The sequence below is a fragment of the Colletotrichum paranaense genome (genome assembly GCF_030867605.1).
Source record: "Colletotrichum paranaense strain IMI 384185 chromosome Unknown Scaffold_18.1, whole genome shotgun sequence".
Taxonomy (NCBI): Eukaryota; Fungi; Ascomycota; class Sordariomycetes; order Glomerellales; family Glomerellaceae; genus Colletotrichum; species Colletotrichum paranaense.
This window is the reverse complement of record NW_026848976.1, coordinates 41,668-55,623: the sequence shown is the minus strand read 5'-3', so window position 1 is coordinate 55,623 and position 13,956 is coordinate 41,668. Positions and strand designations below refer to the sequence as shown.

The window sequence follows — 13,956 nt, the reverse complement described above, 5'->3', positions numbered from 1 at the left end:
CATGCCAGAATTGCAACAAGGTAATGACACCAGTCTGTTCTTGAACCGGTAGTTACAAAACTCCATTTGGTGTCGGGTGTCATATGTAAACGCTGGGCTCGGTATTTCCCTTGTCTCCCTTCCTTTCCACAACCAAGGGACGTTAGCAATGGTATCTTAGTGTATGGATATTTCAAGGAAACTTAGGGATCGTCCTTCTGTCATCAACAGACACCATCACTACACCCAATCCTCCGTACCAACGAAGAGGATGCAATTTTACTCAAGCAATATGAACAGGACGAAACCGACCGACTAGCCCCGTCACGTCCTCTTTTGTGGCCAAGACGTTGGCATCCCAAGGCGTCTTCTGTTCCCCGACCGGCGATAAGAGGGACTTTTGCCCCCTACCTTACCCGTCTTACCCCAGACGAGGGGTTCTTCAGCAAAGTGGTCCCCGATTTTTAGACAGAGGTGGTGGCACGTACGAGCGGGGGATCTGGCTCAGGGTGGCAGGGCCGCTATCCACCACCCCTAGGTACACCTAGGTACGCACGCAGGTGACACATCCATCCGCCGCTTTTCTCAAGCTCTCTCCTTATCCCAAGGGTTTATTCAATACCTAACAAGCTCAAAAAATGAATAGAACATTATATAATTATAAAAAGAAAAGCCCCCCCCCCCTTTTTTTTTTCCAAAGACAAAATTACTATATATTCCTTTATTTGCTATTAAAGTGGCAGGTTTGGCTCGAAAGAACGGCGGATAAATCCGTCACCCGCGTGGTACGGCATGTAGTATGCATAGAAAGCCACCCCAAGGTAAGTTTCTATGTAAGTTTCTAGAAGGCGCCAACCATTCCAGCCCTCTTCAAGGTTGTGAGCTGTCAGACGGCTGGTCTGTCAACTTTCTAGGTACTTGGGGTATCCGTCGTGTACCTCACTATCTACACAGTAGGTCCATCCACCGGCCATGTGCGCTATCTTACTTATCCACAGGTACTTTATTGGAACCCTCATTGGACATCGACCCAGATAACGCGAGAGTCTCTCCTAGCATGAATAATACCCCTGTATTTTATTCTCAATATGGTGCCGGGCACTTAGACTCGGGACCGCGGCAAGTCAACTTAGATCTAACGCATCCTGCTTCCCTTGCCCGCCGAGTCAATCAATATGAGCCGCAGCCATCAACCTAACGCCCTCTGCGACTTTGTCAAGCCTGATTTGCATCTTTACCTTTATTTGACGAGGAACAATCTAACGCATAAAACAGAATGCTAGGGTCAGACATTACATTCCATTGTAGGAACTATACTCATACAGAGCAGAGCGACCGTAGCTCTGATACCTCTAACCTACTTTCCGCACTTGTGATTCCTATCTAGTGATTGTCGGTCGACTTCTACGAGAAACTGTACTCAGGATATGCCATGTCGATCTTACGCTACAACACTTGCTGCCACGGAAGGGGTTTATTCACTTCATCACCTACTTTCCACGACATGTCTGGCGAAAGCGCAAATTACTCCGATACAAAACCGCCTTAGGTAATTGCGCGGGGTAGGCAGATTTTAATCCTCTTTTTCACTTCATCTCTATTCGTGCACGTCAACTGCCCGCCCTGTGTACGCACTCGCTCGCACAGTGATGCTCCGATGAACGGCAATGGGAGCGGGGGCGAGGTGATTGGCCCGGCGTGCATACAAACTGTGCCTCACCACACCTCACAACCACATCATCCAGCATCACCGAGGACCAATACGACTGTGTTTCTGGCTGCGTGCCTCGGCTTCTTATTGCTCCTCATTACCTCTGCTGAGACTGCCACAACCCCTGGAGATTTCCAAACATTCTCATCCGAGAGCTCTCGTATCTCAATCAACGCCTTCACTGTGATCTACTTCCAAACCCATCCGAACAAACCCCCGCAATGTCTACCTCAGGAACCATGCGCGCCGTTGTCTTCAACGGACCGCGATCTGTATCCGTCGAGCAACGCCCCATCCCTACCGGTTCGCTTGCCCATCTTTCTGCTCCCCGGTGAGCTTCATGTCAGCTTCCAGTTGTCACTGACCAGTTCCATAGTCCAAGACGATGGCGACGTAATCGTCAAGGTGCAGGCAACGGCTCTGTGCGGCTCGTGAGGCACTCCTTAGTCCACCGTGCTCCTTTTCCTTCCTTCTCACACAAATCTTAGAGAACTGCATGTTTTCCGCGGCCACCAGCCTTCCGAGACAGGCTTCATCATGGGCCATGAGTTCACCGGTACGGTTGTTGAAAAAGGCGCCGCTGTGACCTCTTTGAACATTGGTGACAGGGTTGTGTCTCCCTTCACCTCGTCGTGGTAAGTCCTCTTCACTCTCCCGTGCCGAATAAACCTCCAACATGGTTCTCTAGCATGAATTGCTTCTATTGCAAGAACGGGTACACATCCCGTTGCGCTCGTAGCAAGCTCTTTGGCTGCGGTGCGCTGGATGGCGGTCAGGCTGAATACGTGCGTATCCCTGATGCCGACGGAACCGCCATGAAGGCTCCAACCACCATCTCCGACAATGCTCTGGTTCTCATGGCCGATATCTTCCCAACCGGCTTCTTCGGCGCCAAATCTGGCTTCAACTTGCTCAAGGAAGAAGAGAGATCAAACGCCACCGCCGTTGTCATTGGTTGCGGACCCGTCGGCCTTTGTGCCGTGATTTCGGCGCTCGAGTACCGTCCCAAGCATCTTTTTGCCATTGACAGCGTAGACAGTCGCCTAGAGCTTGCTAGAAGCCTCGGAGCCGAGCCCTTGAACTTCAAGACTGATCGTGCAGGCATGGAGAAGCGGATCAAGGAGGTGACTGATGGCCGCGGAGCTGATGTCGTTATTGAGGTTGTCGGTCTGAGCCCAGCTCTCAGAACTGCCTTCGACATCATCAGGCCATTTGGTGTCATTGCTAGCATTGGCGTCCATAATGGCGAGGTCCGTATCGATCTGAATTTTGAGGCTGCGGTTCGTCTTACTGACACATGATTAGATTCCATGGACCGGTACCGAAGCGTATGGGTGAGTGTGATATTGACAACTATGCGGAGGTTTGGTGGCCTGAAAGGTGCTGACTGCCTCCATAGCAAGAACCTGAGGCTGCAGATGGGTCGATGTCCTGTCCGGGCCATCTTCCCCGAGGCTCTCGCCCTCTTGGAGAAGAAGCAGGACAAACTTGGGTGAGTGCTGACCATGCCCCATGGCTCGGTTTATTCCCGCGCCATTGGGAGCACACATTCGCGACCTCACTTATCCTCGTCCGGGAACTGACATTGATTAGGTTTATGTTCGACCGCATTATGCCATTGAGCGAGGCGGTTGAGGGATATGCATTGTTCGATCAGATGAAGGTCCAAAAAGTTATTTTCACTCCTTGATTGAAAGCACAAAACTCGTAGCGAGAAGATGTCGCCTCCCTACTCAGCATGATAGCAGGAGTAGTATGGAGTTTGCGGTTGCGGTGCTGGAATGTTGAGATAGATATAGGATCAATGCCTTAATTCTGTCTTGGCTTGACGATACCGTCGTGAATGAGGTAATAAGACACGGTCGAATCGTCGTGGACCACGGCAAGGAGTAGTCTCTTTTGACGATCTGTGCCACGCCAATCCCGCTTCTGGGGTCCATCGATGGTGCTTGCTGGATCGAGTTCTCGTGGCAGAGTGTCGATGGAGTCGAAAATTGTAGCAAAAGAACTCAGCGTCCATTGTTCGCCCAGATGCACTGGGAGAACCCACTCATACTCGGGGGCCTGGCTCGAGCGCTTGCCGGCGGTCTGTTCCATTTCCAAGACCTCAATTTGTTCGTCTGGGTGCATGTACAGCCTGTTAGGCGGGAGGCCGGTGATGATGGGACGCTGTCGGCTTTTCCCGTCACTCCGAACCTCGACATCAGTCCAGTCATGCTGATCTCGCAGGTTGCCAAGGACCAGATCGGTAAGGTTGGTTAGATGTTCTGCGGTTGCCATTGCGCCTGATCCAATCTTGATGAGGTGTTGGAGAAACGGAGTTGCTAGGGCGTAATATATGTTTGAGAAGACCAAAGTCACCGAGGAAGTTGTTACGGTTGTCGTTGAAGAGTTCTCAAGGTTCTCAAGACAAGTGGCCCCAATAAGACTGTCGGTATGCCAATCAGAGGTGCTCCTTGGCAAACGATTTGCTGTGTCATCGATAAATGCATAAATATCTATCAAGGGACACTATCATGCACGTATAGAGGCTTCTGCGGTACTTTCAGGACCTCCGTGGCGTTTGGTCCCAGTAGGTGCCTACCTACACCTACCTTACCTTACCGATGCAAATTAATCACCCAGTTTAGCCTGTGGGTGCAGGCGGAACAGAGAAAGAGGACAAAGGTTTTTGTTGTGGCATATTTGCTCCTTACAGATACTCATATGTTATTAGTCCAGCGCACCTTGTCCGCCGGGTGGATGTAGTCATCGTCATAGGTAAGTAGGGAGCGAAACGATCCGAAGTGTGCATAATATCCATGCCTTGTCAAAGCCACACCTACGTTTCCTATTCTCAGCCCCGCTCTGAGGCTTGTGAATCTCCGTCATGTTTCTCTCCTGGGCCAAGCTGATGTTTTTAGCCAGGCACACAGCAACGGTTCCTCACCCATCCTAATTGGCTTGTCTCACTTAAACCAAGAATGGGATGGTTGGTGTTGATGATTGCTATCTTAATCCATTCTGCGGTACCTATTCCCAAGAAGAAGAAGAAGAAGATATTGTATTTCTTGCGACTACTTGAATATGAGAGCTGCAGCGGCAATCGTCATTTATACAAGAATGTCATAGCTTGAATGTCTGAACGAATCCACCGGCAGGCCGGCAACTCAAATTCAAATGCTCTGTGGCTCTGAAGAGTTGAGACAAAACCCACAGAGCAAAGCACAGCTCATCGGCATCCACGGTCCACTTCTGATAATCCTGGTCAACCTACGTAACCGACGGAAACGCGAGCCAACCAACAGCCAAGGTTTGGGGCAAATACGTGCACATGCCTCCCAGATCCCGTCATGAGTACGTACCGAAAGGCAGGCTGTGTGGTTGTGTCGCTGACCTCACTGCGCGTGTTGTCACACAATCTGCAGTGGCTGTGGTCGTGCAAAGTACCTAACAAAGTGTATTCCCGGTCCATCGTACGCGTATTGACGTAAGGGTCCAGATTTGCGACGGCTGGTTTGTGGTTCCTGCCCCTAGATCACTTGAGATGGACACCAGCGTTTCCATGCGGACAGTGTCTATTGGCCGTAGCCCACGGCAAACAGGCTCTAGCCTCTGACAGGTTGACAATGAAGCAGCCTGTCACGCCTGGACGGAGAACTTTGGCCGCCCCTCCTTCAAGGCACAGGCTACCATCTAGCAGGGCAGGCATATACGGGGAGTCCATCCGTCCATCAATGGAAGTCCAATCTTCCTTCCCAAGGTCGGTGCTTATTAGCGTCTCATTCCATTACGCATTTCCCATGTTCCGCCCCTTTCCACCACTAAAGGCCTAGACCCAGCCCGTCCCCCCCCCCCCCCAGGACTCTTGGGCACTTTGCTATATCCTCCGACCCTGGCTCAGCATTGTGGCATGCACTTCTTCCTTTCCTCTCCTGCTTTTCTTCGACACCGGCCCCCACATAACACCTCTTTGACAATCGCCGTACCTTGTTTTATTTTTTTGATTGAATTCTCCGAATCACTCTTCCTCTCCCACGCCGCGCCAGCTGCCTTTCCCGTTTACTAGGTCGGATATTCAAAGATACCCTTTATTGACCCCCGCCGGTTCTTCGTCGCTGCTTCCTGGCAGCAGTTTTCTGCCAACGACTCGGTCTTGCGTGTTGCTGTGTTAGTCTCTAATTATTCATTTCTTCGACAACACCAGCGGTACATCGTTATCCACAAAAGCACTTTGAGTAGGACCTACCGCACCAGACCTTTCTTTCCTACGCTGTTTGTCGAATCGTCATCGATCTTTACAGCTGGTCTTCAACCCAGCATCAGATACTCGAACGATTCCGAATCAGAAACACTCTCGCGGTCGACACACGGGGGCTCGTCTGTACGGATCACACGCCGCACTTACACCAATCTGCAGCGGGCGATACCGAAACACGTTGCTATTCCTTCTGGGTCAGCAGCAAGCATACGTCTCGAGGGACCGAAGGCCCTGAAGGCGTCTATATCAGACAGCAACAAAAGCTTCTGGAATCCGACGCAATGTCTCGCCCAGATTCTTCACTGGACAGCAGCGAGAAGGACAGGAACGCGCCGCTGGACCACCCTAACTCCGATCAGTCCACAACCGAGACGAAGTTCTCCGACAGCAATAACAGCAACCTTAATGAAGATAAAAAACAAGATGTTGAAGGAAGAATACCAACCAGTGCCGCCTCCGCTACCGTGGCCACTGCAGAGCACGAACTGTACGAACCCTACGACAACGGCTACCACTTCCCACCCGCACACACCAAGTCGCAGTCTATGAAAATTGGCGCAAAAGCATTCTGGAATTACACCTGCACGCCCCTCGGCTTCTTCGTCGTTCTCTACGGCCTGAATGTCGTTGCTTGGGGCGGCATGCTGTTTCTGCTACTTTGCAATGCGTCCCCGGCAATGTGCTACCCGACATGCAACGATATCAACTCTCCCCGGCGCAAATGGATCGAATGGGATTCACAGATTTTGAACGCTCTGTTCTGCGTCACAGGATTCGGATTGGCGCCGTGGAGATTCCGTGATTTGTATTTCTTGATGCAGTATCGCATCCTGAAGAAACCTGAAGCTCTTGGCCGGCTTGCGGGTATACACCGCGGATGGTTCCGTTTGCCTGGGTCTGACCAACTCCCTGTCCATATTGGCCCCGAAAACGTCACGGAGCTGGCAAACGAACGGCCTGTGTTGCACATTCCGCACCCCGAGAAAGCTATTCCAAACGCTCCCCTCACTGGAGTTCGAGCACCTCCCACAGCAATTTGGAAAATGGACTTCGTCATCTGGTTCAATGTGTGGAACACATTCTTGCAGTGTGTTCTCTCCGGCTTCATGTGGGGAATGAACAGATTCGATCGACCCAGTTGGTCCACCGGTCTTTTCGTTGCGCTTGCTTGTTTGGCGGCTGCCATAGGAGGCTTGATGATGTTCTTCGAGGGTAAGAAAGTGAAGAGCATTGAAGGCGTGCCGCTCAGCAAAGAAGATGAGGAGCGTCTGGCCAAAGATAAGGAGATGGGAGTTCACCATTACAACAACATCAAGGACAAGAAGCCCAAGGAAAAGAAATAGGCTAGTAACGTGGGATTAAGCCACAGACGAGATACCTATACACGAAGAGTAATACAATACGCAATGACATCTTTATTTGCTGAAAGTGATGTTTATCCTTCCCGCGATGCCACTTGATTTTTGTCAATGGTCAGGAGCACAAGATGATTCCCAGTTATGATGCACCTCATAGAGATCCTAGCGGGCAGGTGAATGCATATATTAACTGAAGATAACATGGTTCTGAACAATGTCGCTTGCACGGCCTATATCAGATTCCACTCAAGGTTAGAGTGGCTTTGCTATACTCACCAGATTTGATGAAACAAATCCGCTGCCGACCACTTTCAAATGACTTTGGGGTTTTCCTTCTCTTCTTTCACTGACGGTGACGGGGCAGTAACTGATGTGAGAGAAATTTTCGTTTGGTTGATTTACTCTCTTGGCTTACCATGGCCCACAACCCACGTTGATGGTTAACATCGAGGCTAACCCGTCAGAGTCTCACATGGACGCCTGACCAGCTCCAGAACGCTAAACAATCAAAAGCCTCTAAGGTACTCCGTATTAACTACCTACCTAACCCGGACGCTAAAGGGAGTGGAGGTCAGAAGGTGCATAAGGTAGGCACGGGGCCGCGTGCGTCCATTTTGGGGAGCCGAGTGGGTTGCGGAAGTGACATCGACTTTGCTGAGGTACTCTGACACCTGAACACAGCACAGGAAGTACCCGAGGTACGAGCAAGACCACCGGCGTCCACCTTACCCACTGATAAGCGGCTCGTTCCATCACTCAGCTCAACACCTCCGCCACGTCCAGATGAATACGGCCGCTACATCAACCTTCATCTCGACAACGACGGCTGCTGTGCTTGTCCAAAGAACAAATCCCCTTTCCTCCAGCCTCTTCCGGCTGCGTGTTTCCCCAAAGCAGTCTCGTATCATAACGCAATTAGAGGGGTGACTGGAAAAGGATACCTTTGGTTCTGCATCATCTCGTCTCTCACAACTCCACCTGCCCACAGTCGTCTCGCCGGTCAAGTTCGACAGTTCGCTCATCATGGCTTCCCGGGCCCTTATTCCCTTTCTTGTCGGCATGATGCTGTTGACAGGCGTCTGCAATACCCTTCTCACAAAGTACCAGGTATGTTGGAACTCCTTGGCTCCTGGAAACCAGATGCTAACTCAGCTTCCCCCCACAGGATATGCAATGCGTCCGCAACTGCGATGCGAAGGACCCCACGAAACGGGCATACTTTAACCAACCTGTACTGCAGACAGCACAGATGTTTGTTGGAGAGATGGGTTGTTGGCTGGTCATCGGTTTGATGAACCTGTATCGTCGCTATGGACCCGGAGCGAACCCCACGGCTAACGGCTACGAGGCCGTCAACCCGAATGATGCCGATAATGCAGATGCTCCTCTTGTCGGCAACGTGGACGGACGCCCGAAGCCTCAAGAAGAGGAAAGCGGTGCTATCCTGCGCGGGCCTCGTATTTTGCTATTGGCGCTCCCAGCCATCTGCGATATTCTCGGTACAACGCTGATGAACATTGGTCTTTTGTTGGTTGCGGCCTCCATCTACCAAATGACTCGCGGCGCCCTCGTTCTCTTCGTCGGGGTGTTCAGCGTCATTTTCCTCAAGCGTAGACTTTTTTTGTTCCAATGGCTGTCCCTCGTCGGCGTTGTCACGGGCGTCGCAATCGTTGGATTGGCTGGTGCCATCTACCATGAGAACACGAACGAGGCTGACGTCGAAGAAGGCTCCCCCGAGTCCAACGCCTTGTTGACGGTTGTGGGTGTTCTCCTCATTGCCGGCGCGCAGATCTTCACTGCGACACAGTTCGTTTTGGAGGAATGGATTCTGGAAAGGTCATCCATCGAACCTATCCGTGTCGTTGGATTCGAAGGTCTTTTCGGCTTTACTGTCACCGTCATTGGCATGATTGTCTTGCATCTGGCCATCGGGAAAACCGATGCTGGACGCTACGGATACTTCGACATGGCCGAGGGCTGGAGGCAACTTACGCAGAACAGAGCCATCGGGATTTCCAGCATCCTGATCATGATCAGTATCGGGTACGTTCATACTTTTTACCTGACAAGCAGACGACTTACTAACGCGCGCCGTATCAGTGGTTTCAACTTCTTTGGTCTCTCCGTCACCAGAAGCGTCAGCGCTACCTCGAGATCTACGATCGATACGTGCAGAACTCTCTTCATCTGGATCGTCTCCCTCGGGCTCCGTTGGGAGACCTTTAAGTGGCTGCAAGTCGTTGGATTTGGCCTGCTTGTCTACTTTACCTTCCTCTTCAACGGAATTGTGCAACCCCCTTTCCAATTTCTTGTCCCTGACGAAGAGGTGGAGGAACTACTTCCGGAAGAACCCATCGAACACCAGTGAAGAGAAGGGGCGTAGTACGGTTTAGTCAGCGGGGTTGCGGTTGGCTCCTTCCCATGGCCAGAGTTTCTGCTCTAGATTGTAGCTTGATTTAGATCAGGTATGGAAGCGGCTGTATTCTAGGCGTGCGAGAATCAGTCACTCAAAGATATGGCGCAGTTGCACTCCACGAACCGTCTCTATTGTGCTTCAACTAAGACTAAATGAGAAAACCCGATGCCATATTTCCCAGCAACCCCGAGTAAAGATCTCCTAACTTATTGGTTGAGCGGGAGGTGTGAATGCTGACAGACTTTGTGGAATCGGCTGACAACCAACTGACAGGTATATGCCACTCTCACGGAGTCAGATAAAACCCGATTGCCTGGCCAGGCGCTGCGATCGGCCCCAAATGAAGACCGTCCTATACACCAAGAAACGCCGCCCGTATGCAAGGCATCATGGTGCCTTTGCCCCCGAACAAGAACCCGACGAACTGAAGCTCAAACGCCATATCTCAACATAGTATCCCTTCCCCTTGGGGGAGCTTTGCTTGTCACGCGAAAGGTCTAGGTGACGTTGCAAAGAAGCTCAGCCTCAAGTATAAACTTGCCCTCCTTGTACTTCTCCGTAGCCTCGTATGCTTTATCGTACTTCCAGCCAACGGTCTCCTTGCACTGCTTGCAAGTGATATCGCGTACGATGTGTCGTCCAGTCGTCATGTTTCGTTCGCTGGGCTCGCCTGTCTCGATGTTGACGACGCTGTTGAATAGGTATGCTTTGCCATGCTGGCCTCGGAAATTCTATTGTTGACACACTTGTCAGCGCGTGTACATAGATGGCTACCAGAGAGGTAGAGGCGATGTCTGCTTGCGTGGTCCAAAGCTTGTTGGAGCATGCGATGCAGAGCAAGGAGGAGAGAATATCCTGATGAACCATACCCGGCTTATGATATCTTCATGGTTCGACAGATGCGCCTTGCATGTTTTGCAGCCATAGACCTTGTTGCTGTTCAAGTACGTGTTGTACGCTAACCCCATTATGTGCAAAGTCTCCTCCTGCGCAGGCAGGATACGGTGGGAAATGGAACGGTTGTGACTGGTCGCGAAGCCTTGCCACTCAATAGCGGCAGGCAGCTTCGGATTTGGTGCTGTCGTCGATATGCTTCTTGCAAAGCTGCAGAAAAGAAGGAGAGCTTCCTCCTCGAAGCGCTTTACCGAAGGACAGAATGAGGATAACGTGGAAGGGAGGTTTCCCTGGTTGACGTGGTAGGTGTTTTGAAGTCCGGAAAAAGAGCGTAGGGCAGGCGGGTGTGCGGGAGACGGGAGGGGGATATGTGCCCAGGCCGGATGGATGCGGCGAACGCTCAGGTGAGCAGGTGAGGTGAGGGTGCAGCTGAGGGAGACAGGAGAGATAAGATAGCCCTCTGAAGCGCGCCCGCCGTGGACCCTCCTGAAATCACCAGTCCGCTGTGTGACGGACGTCAGCAACGTTCGATTTCCTTGGAATGGGGACCGAGCTAAGCTGGGCCTCGGAGGGAAGCACTGGGGCCAGGCTGGGGCCAGGCTGGGCCACTTTTCGACTGTGTGCTCAGTTAAGCCTAGAGACCTGTTGGCTATTTGGCTGTTTCCGTCTTGGGCCGTCAGGGTACAAATTCAAAAGATTTATTCATCAAAGAATGCGGAGGACGGGGAAGGGTTAGAAAGGCAGCAGCTTGTCTAGCTGACGAAAGGCAACGGCGGAAGGAGGGGTCGATGAAGAAGCCGGGGATGGTCGACAGGGGACTTGGCACTGGGAGTGCACTGGTGACATTCCGACGATGATAGGTACCTTAGGTAAGGCAAGCTAGGTACATTAAGCAAAGCCTCGGAAACAGCACACTACGGATACCTACCTGAAGGGAAGGTAAGGTACGGAGTAAGGTAGGCCGGGTTTCAGTGACGTATCTTGCACGGGATTCCCCACTATGTCTCTTAGATACATGAAATATGTGTGAAATATGTGGTATCACATATACATAAAACTACGGTCTAAATCGATCCCCTATATATACATTGAACTAACCCGTTGTGCCTCGGCCAGGTAGGTACGGTAACCTCATCCTAATAACTCACCCTTTGCTCTTGTGTTGACATGTATTGCTTCACAACACATGGAGGTCACCTGATGCAAAACCACTCGAAACCCTATTGCGTTTCTGCTGCAGTTGCGCAAATATGCCCTTTCCATCTTACCACGAGAAAGCCTCTTCGTTGAAGTCAATGGCTGAATCATGCTGGCGGTCGCGAACGGCGCGGCGCACCTCGTCGCTGAGAGCGCCAGGACCGCAGACACTGATGCCCATGGTTCCAACTTGTGACTCCTGCTCAGCCTTAATGAGCGTCTCGATGTTGGGGCGTCCAGGGAACATTTGAACAGTAGACGAAGGACTGTGAATCTCCTTGGTTGACCTTGGCCGACTGACGAAGAGCATGATTCGGAGAACATCTCTGCGTTTCTCCATGGCCAGGATCTCCGTCATCCAAGGACGAATCCACTCGAGATGCTCAGGACTCTGGATGGTCCAGATGAGAATAACTTTTCTTGCGGCGACAGTTCCGTTCGCATAGCCGGCGACGAGATCGCGAACATGAGGTACCTGATGAGTAATGCCAACACCGCCAGCAAACAACATAACCGTACCATAAGAGCGCATACTGTGCAGTCCGCCATAGGGCCCCTCCACCATGCATGTCGTAGTCATCTTGCCCTCAGGACAAGCAGCGGCCTTGCGATACAGTGTGTCGGTCATTCCAGTGCGGGCGCGGATGATGAAGGACATGGTGGTCTTGCGCATGGCGAGAATGTCTTGACGGTTAAGGGACCCCTTCTCAGCCATAGGATCCTCAGCCTCCTCGCTCCAAGCGACGGAAAAGGGATGAGACTGCAACAGGCTGAGGGACGGCATGTACATGTAGGCATGCTGGCCGGGCCCAAAGGTCCAGGGTCGAGCCATCGTTACCGTAACACGGCATGCGTTGCCAGGAAGAGCCTCGACGAGGGCCTTGCTGCCGCCGTGCCCGACATTGCCGTAAAACACCCTCCAGGCACGCCAGACGCGATCACCGCCCCAGAAGATGATTACGGGCCACATGTACTTGAGCTGGGGCAGGGCCTTCATCTGCAAGTGGTACCAGGTACCAACAACAGCCGTGATAGCGAGCAAAATGTGAAGGAGCTTGAACGTCTCGTAAAAGGCGTGTCTGATCGGGCTAGAAGCCTGGATTCCGATGGCCACGAATGCGCAAGTGGCCTTTCATCGAGGTTAGTCTCATTGCCTCGACATCGTTTGACTTAGGGCAATTTCCCACTTACAACAAAACCAAAGAGCAAGAAGGGAACGGTCGTTGCTGAGGTGATAGCTGCCTGCCAGCTGCTCTTATTGGCAGTGTTGGCCATCCAAGCCAGCGTATGAGCAAGAGCCTCCAAAATGACAATACGGCCGAACCAACGATGCAACAAGTTGAAAGTATCGAAGGACATGCCAAGCATGGGAATCAAAGGGTTGTTTCGGCCACCCATCAGGAATAAGGGAATCTACCATCCGGTTAGTGTTCACTGTACGAGTGGTGTCTCAGGCCTGGCCAGCACAAGTTTCCTTGATATCTGAGACTCGCTCATCAGGATAAGCTGTTCACGACTCACCATGTTCACAACAGCCAAGGTACCAGTTCGGTTTCTCAGCTGCGACGCAGCCGCGGCAAAAGAGCCGGCAAAGGGGATGTTAATGACACAGAAAGCGATGTTCGTGGCGAAGTAACCGGTGAGGAACAGAAGCTGGAGTCGGCTGGGGAGGGTGCCGACATTAATGGCAGAACTGAGCTGGATTTCGCGGTTATGGCGCTTGCTCATGACCGGGGCGTAGAGGATGTTCTTCTTCATCCAGGAGACCTTGGAGTCTGACTGGGCAAAGTAGCGCTGGTTGTCGTTGTTGAGACAGGCAACGGTACGAACATATCTGACGATGACGGTCCATACTCTCCAAATGATGACGGCTGCGGCAATGGCAGCGCAGATGTAGTACAGATAGTTGGAGAGGGAGACGTTCTCGTTGGCGGCATCGATAGCCGCCTGTTGCTCCTCGGGAGACTTCGTTGCGCCTCCAGCGGCCATGGCGAAGGTTGAGTTCGAAGATATGAAAGGCTTAGACCAGAAGGTAAAGAGAGAGTGTGAGGTTTTGTTGACCCGTCGTCGTGATTGGTTGTCCTACTTCCAATATCCCCCAAGTTGCACAGCAAATTCACTGGGAGTCGAAAGAGAAGGTAGCTCGTTTGCGCGTTGTCGA

General features: G+C 51.8%; 6 protein-coding genes across 6 annotated transcripts; 3 read left to right on the top strand and 3 right to left on the bottom strand.

The window, feature by feature from the left end:
* Positions 1 to 1,911: 1,911 nt before the first annotated feature.
* Positions 1,912 to 3,380, top strand: CPAR01_15091 (alcohol dehydrogenase GroES-like domain-containing protein; the record flags this gene model as incomplete). The annotated part of the gene is made up of 7 exons (XM_060499341.1): positions 1,912 to 1,993; positions 2,067 to 2,121; positions 2,179 to 2,325; positions 2,379 to 2,940; positions 2,996 to 3,024; positions 3,090 to 3,182; positions 3,284 to 3,380. 7 exons carry the CDS (start codon positions 1,912 to 1,914, stop codon positions 3,378 to 3,380), a joined length of 1,065 nt encoding a protein of 354 aa, XP_060341773.1.
* A 119-nt stretch (positions 3,381 to 3,499) lies between these two features.
* CPAR01_15090 (uncharacterized protein) lies at positions 3,500 to 3,970 on the bottom strand (the record flags this gene model as incomplete). The annotated part of the gene is made up of 1 exon (XM_060499340.1): positions 3,500 to 3,970. The coding sequence occupies one exon, from the start codon at positions 3,968 to 3,970 to the stop codon at positions 3,500 to 3,502; it is 471 nt and encodes a 156-aa protein (XP_060341772.1).
* Positions 3,971 to 6,211: 2,241 nt separating this feature from the next.
* On the top strand, positions 6,212 to 7,273 carry CPAR01_15089 (uncharacterized protein; the record flags this gene model as incomplete). Its single annotated transcript, XM_060499339.1, has 1 exon — positions 6,212 to 7,273. The coding sequence occupies one exon, from the start codon at positions 6,212 to 6,214 to the stop codon at positions 7,271 to 7,273; it is 1,062 nt and encodes a 353-aa protein (XP_060341771.1).
* A 1,038-nt stretch (positions 7,274 to 8,311) lies between these two features.
* Positions 8,312 to 9,656, top strand: CPAR01_15088 (uncharacterized protein; the record flags this gene model as incomplete). The annotated part of the gene is made up of 2 exons (XM_060499338.1): positions 8,312 to 8,395; positions 8,454 to 9,656. The coding sequence occupies 2 exons, from the start codon at positions 8,312 to 8,314 to the stop codon at positions 9,654 to 9,656; spliced, it is 1,287 nt and encodes a 428-aa protein (XP_060341770.1).
* A 545-nt stretch (positions 9,657 to 10,201) lies between these two features.
* On the bottom strand, positions 10,202 to 10,672 carry CPAR01_15087 (uncharacterized protein; the record flags this gene model as incomplete). Its single annotated transcript, XM_060499337.1, has 2 exons — positions 10,202 to 10,435; positions 10,574 to 10,672. The coding sequence occupies 2 exons, from the start codon at positions 10,670 to 10,672 to the stop codon at positions 10,202 to 10,204; spliced, it is 333 nt and encodes a 110-aa protein (XP_060341769.1).
* Positions 10,673 to 11,862: 1,190 nt separating this feature from the next.
* On the bottom strand, positions 11,863 to 13,784 carry CPAR01_15086 (ferric reductase like transmembrane component; the record flags this gene model as incomplete). Its single annotated transcript, XM_060499336.1, has 3 exons — positions 11,863 to 12,924; positions 12,987 to 13,208; positions 13,317 to 13,784. 3 exons carry the CDS (start codon positions 13,782 to 13,784, stop codon positions 11,863 to 11,865), a joined length of 1,752 nt encoding a protein of 583 aa, XP_060341768.1.
* Between the last annotated feature and the right edge of the window lie 172 nt (positions 13,785 to 13,956).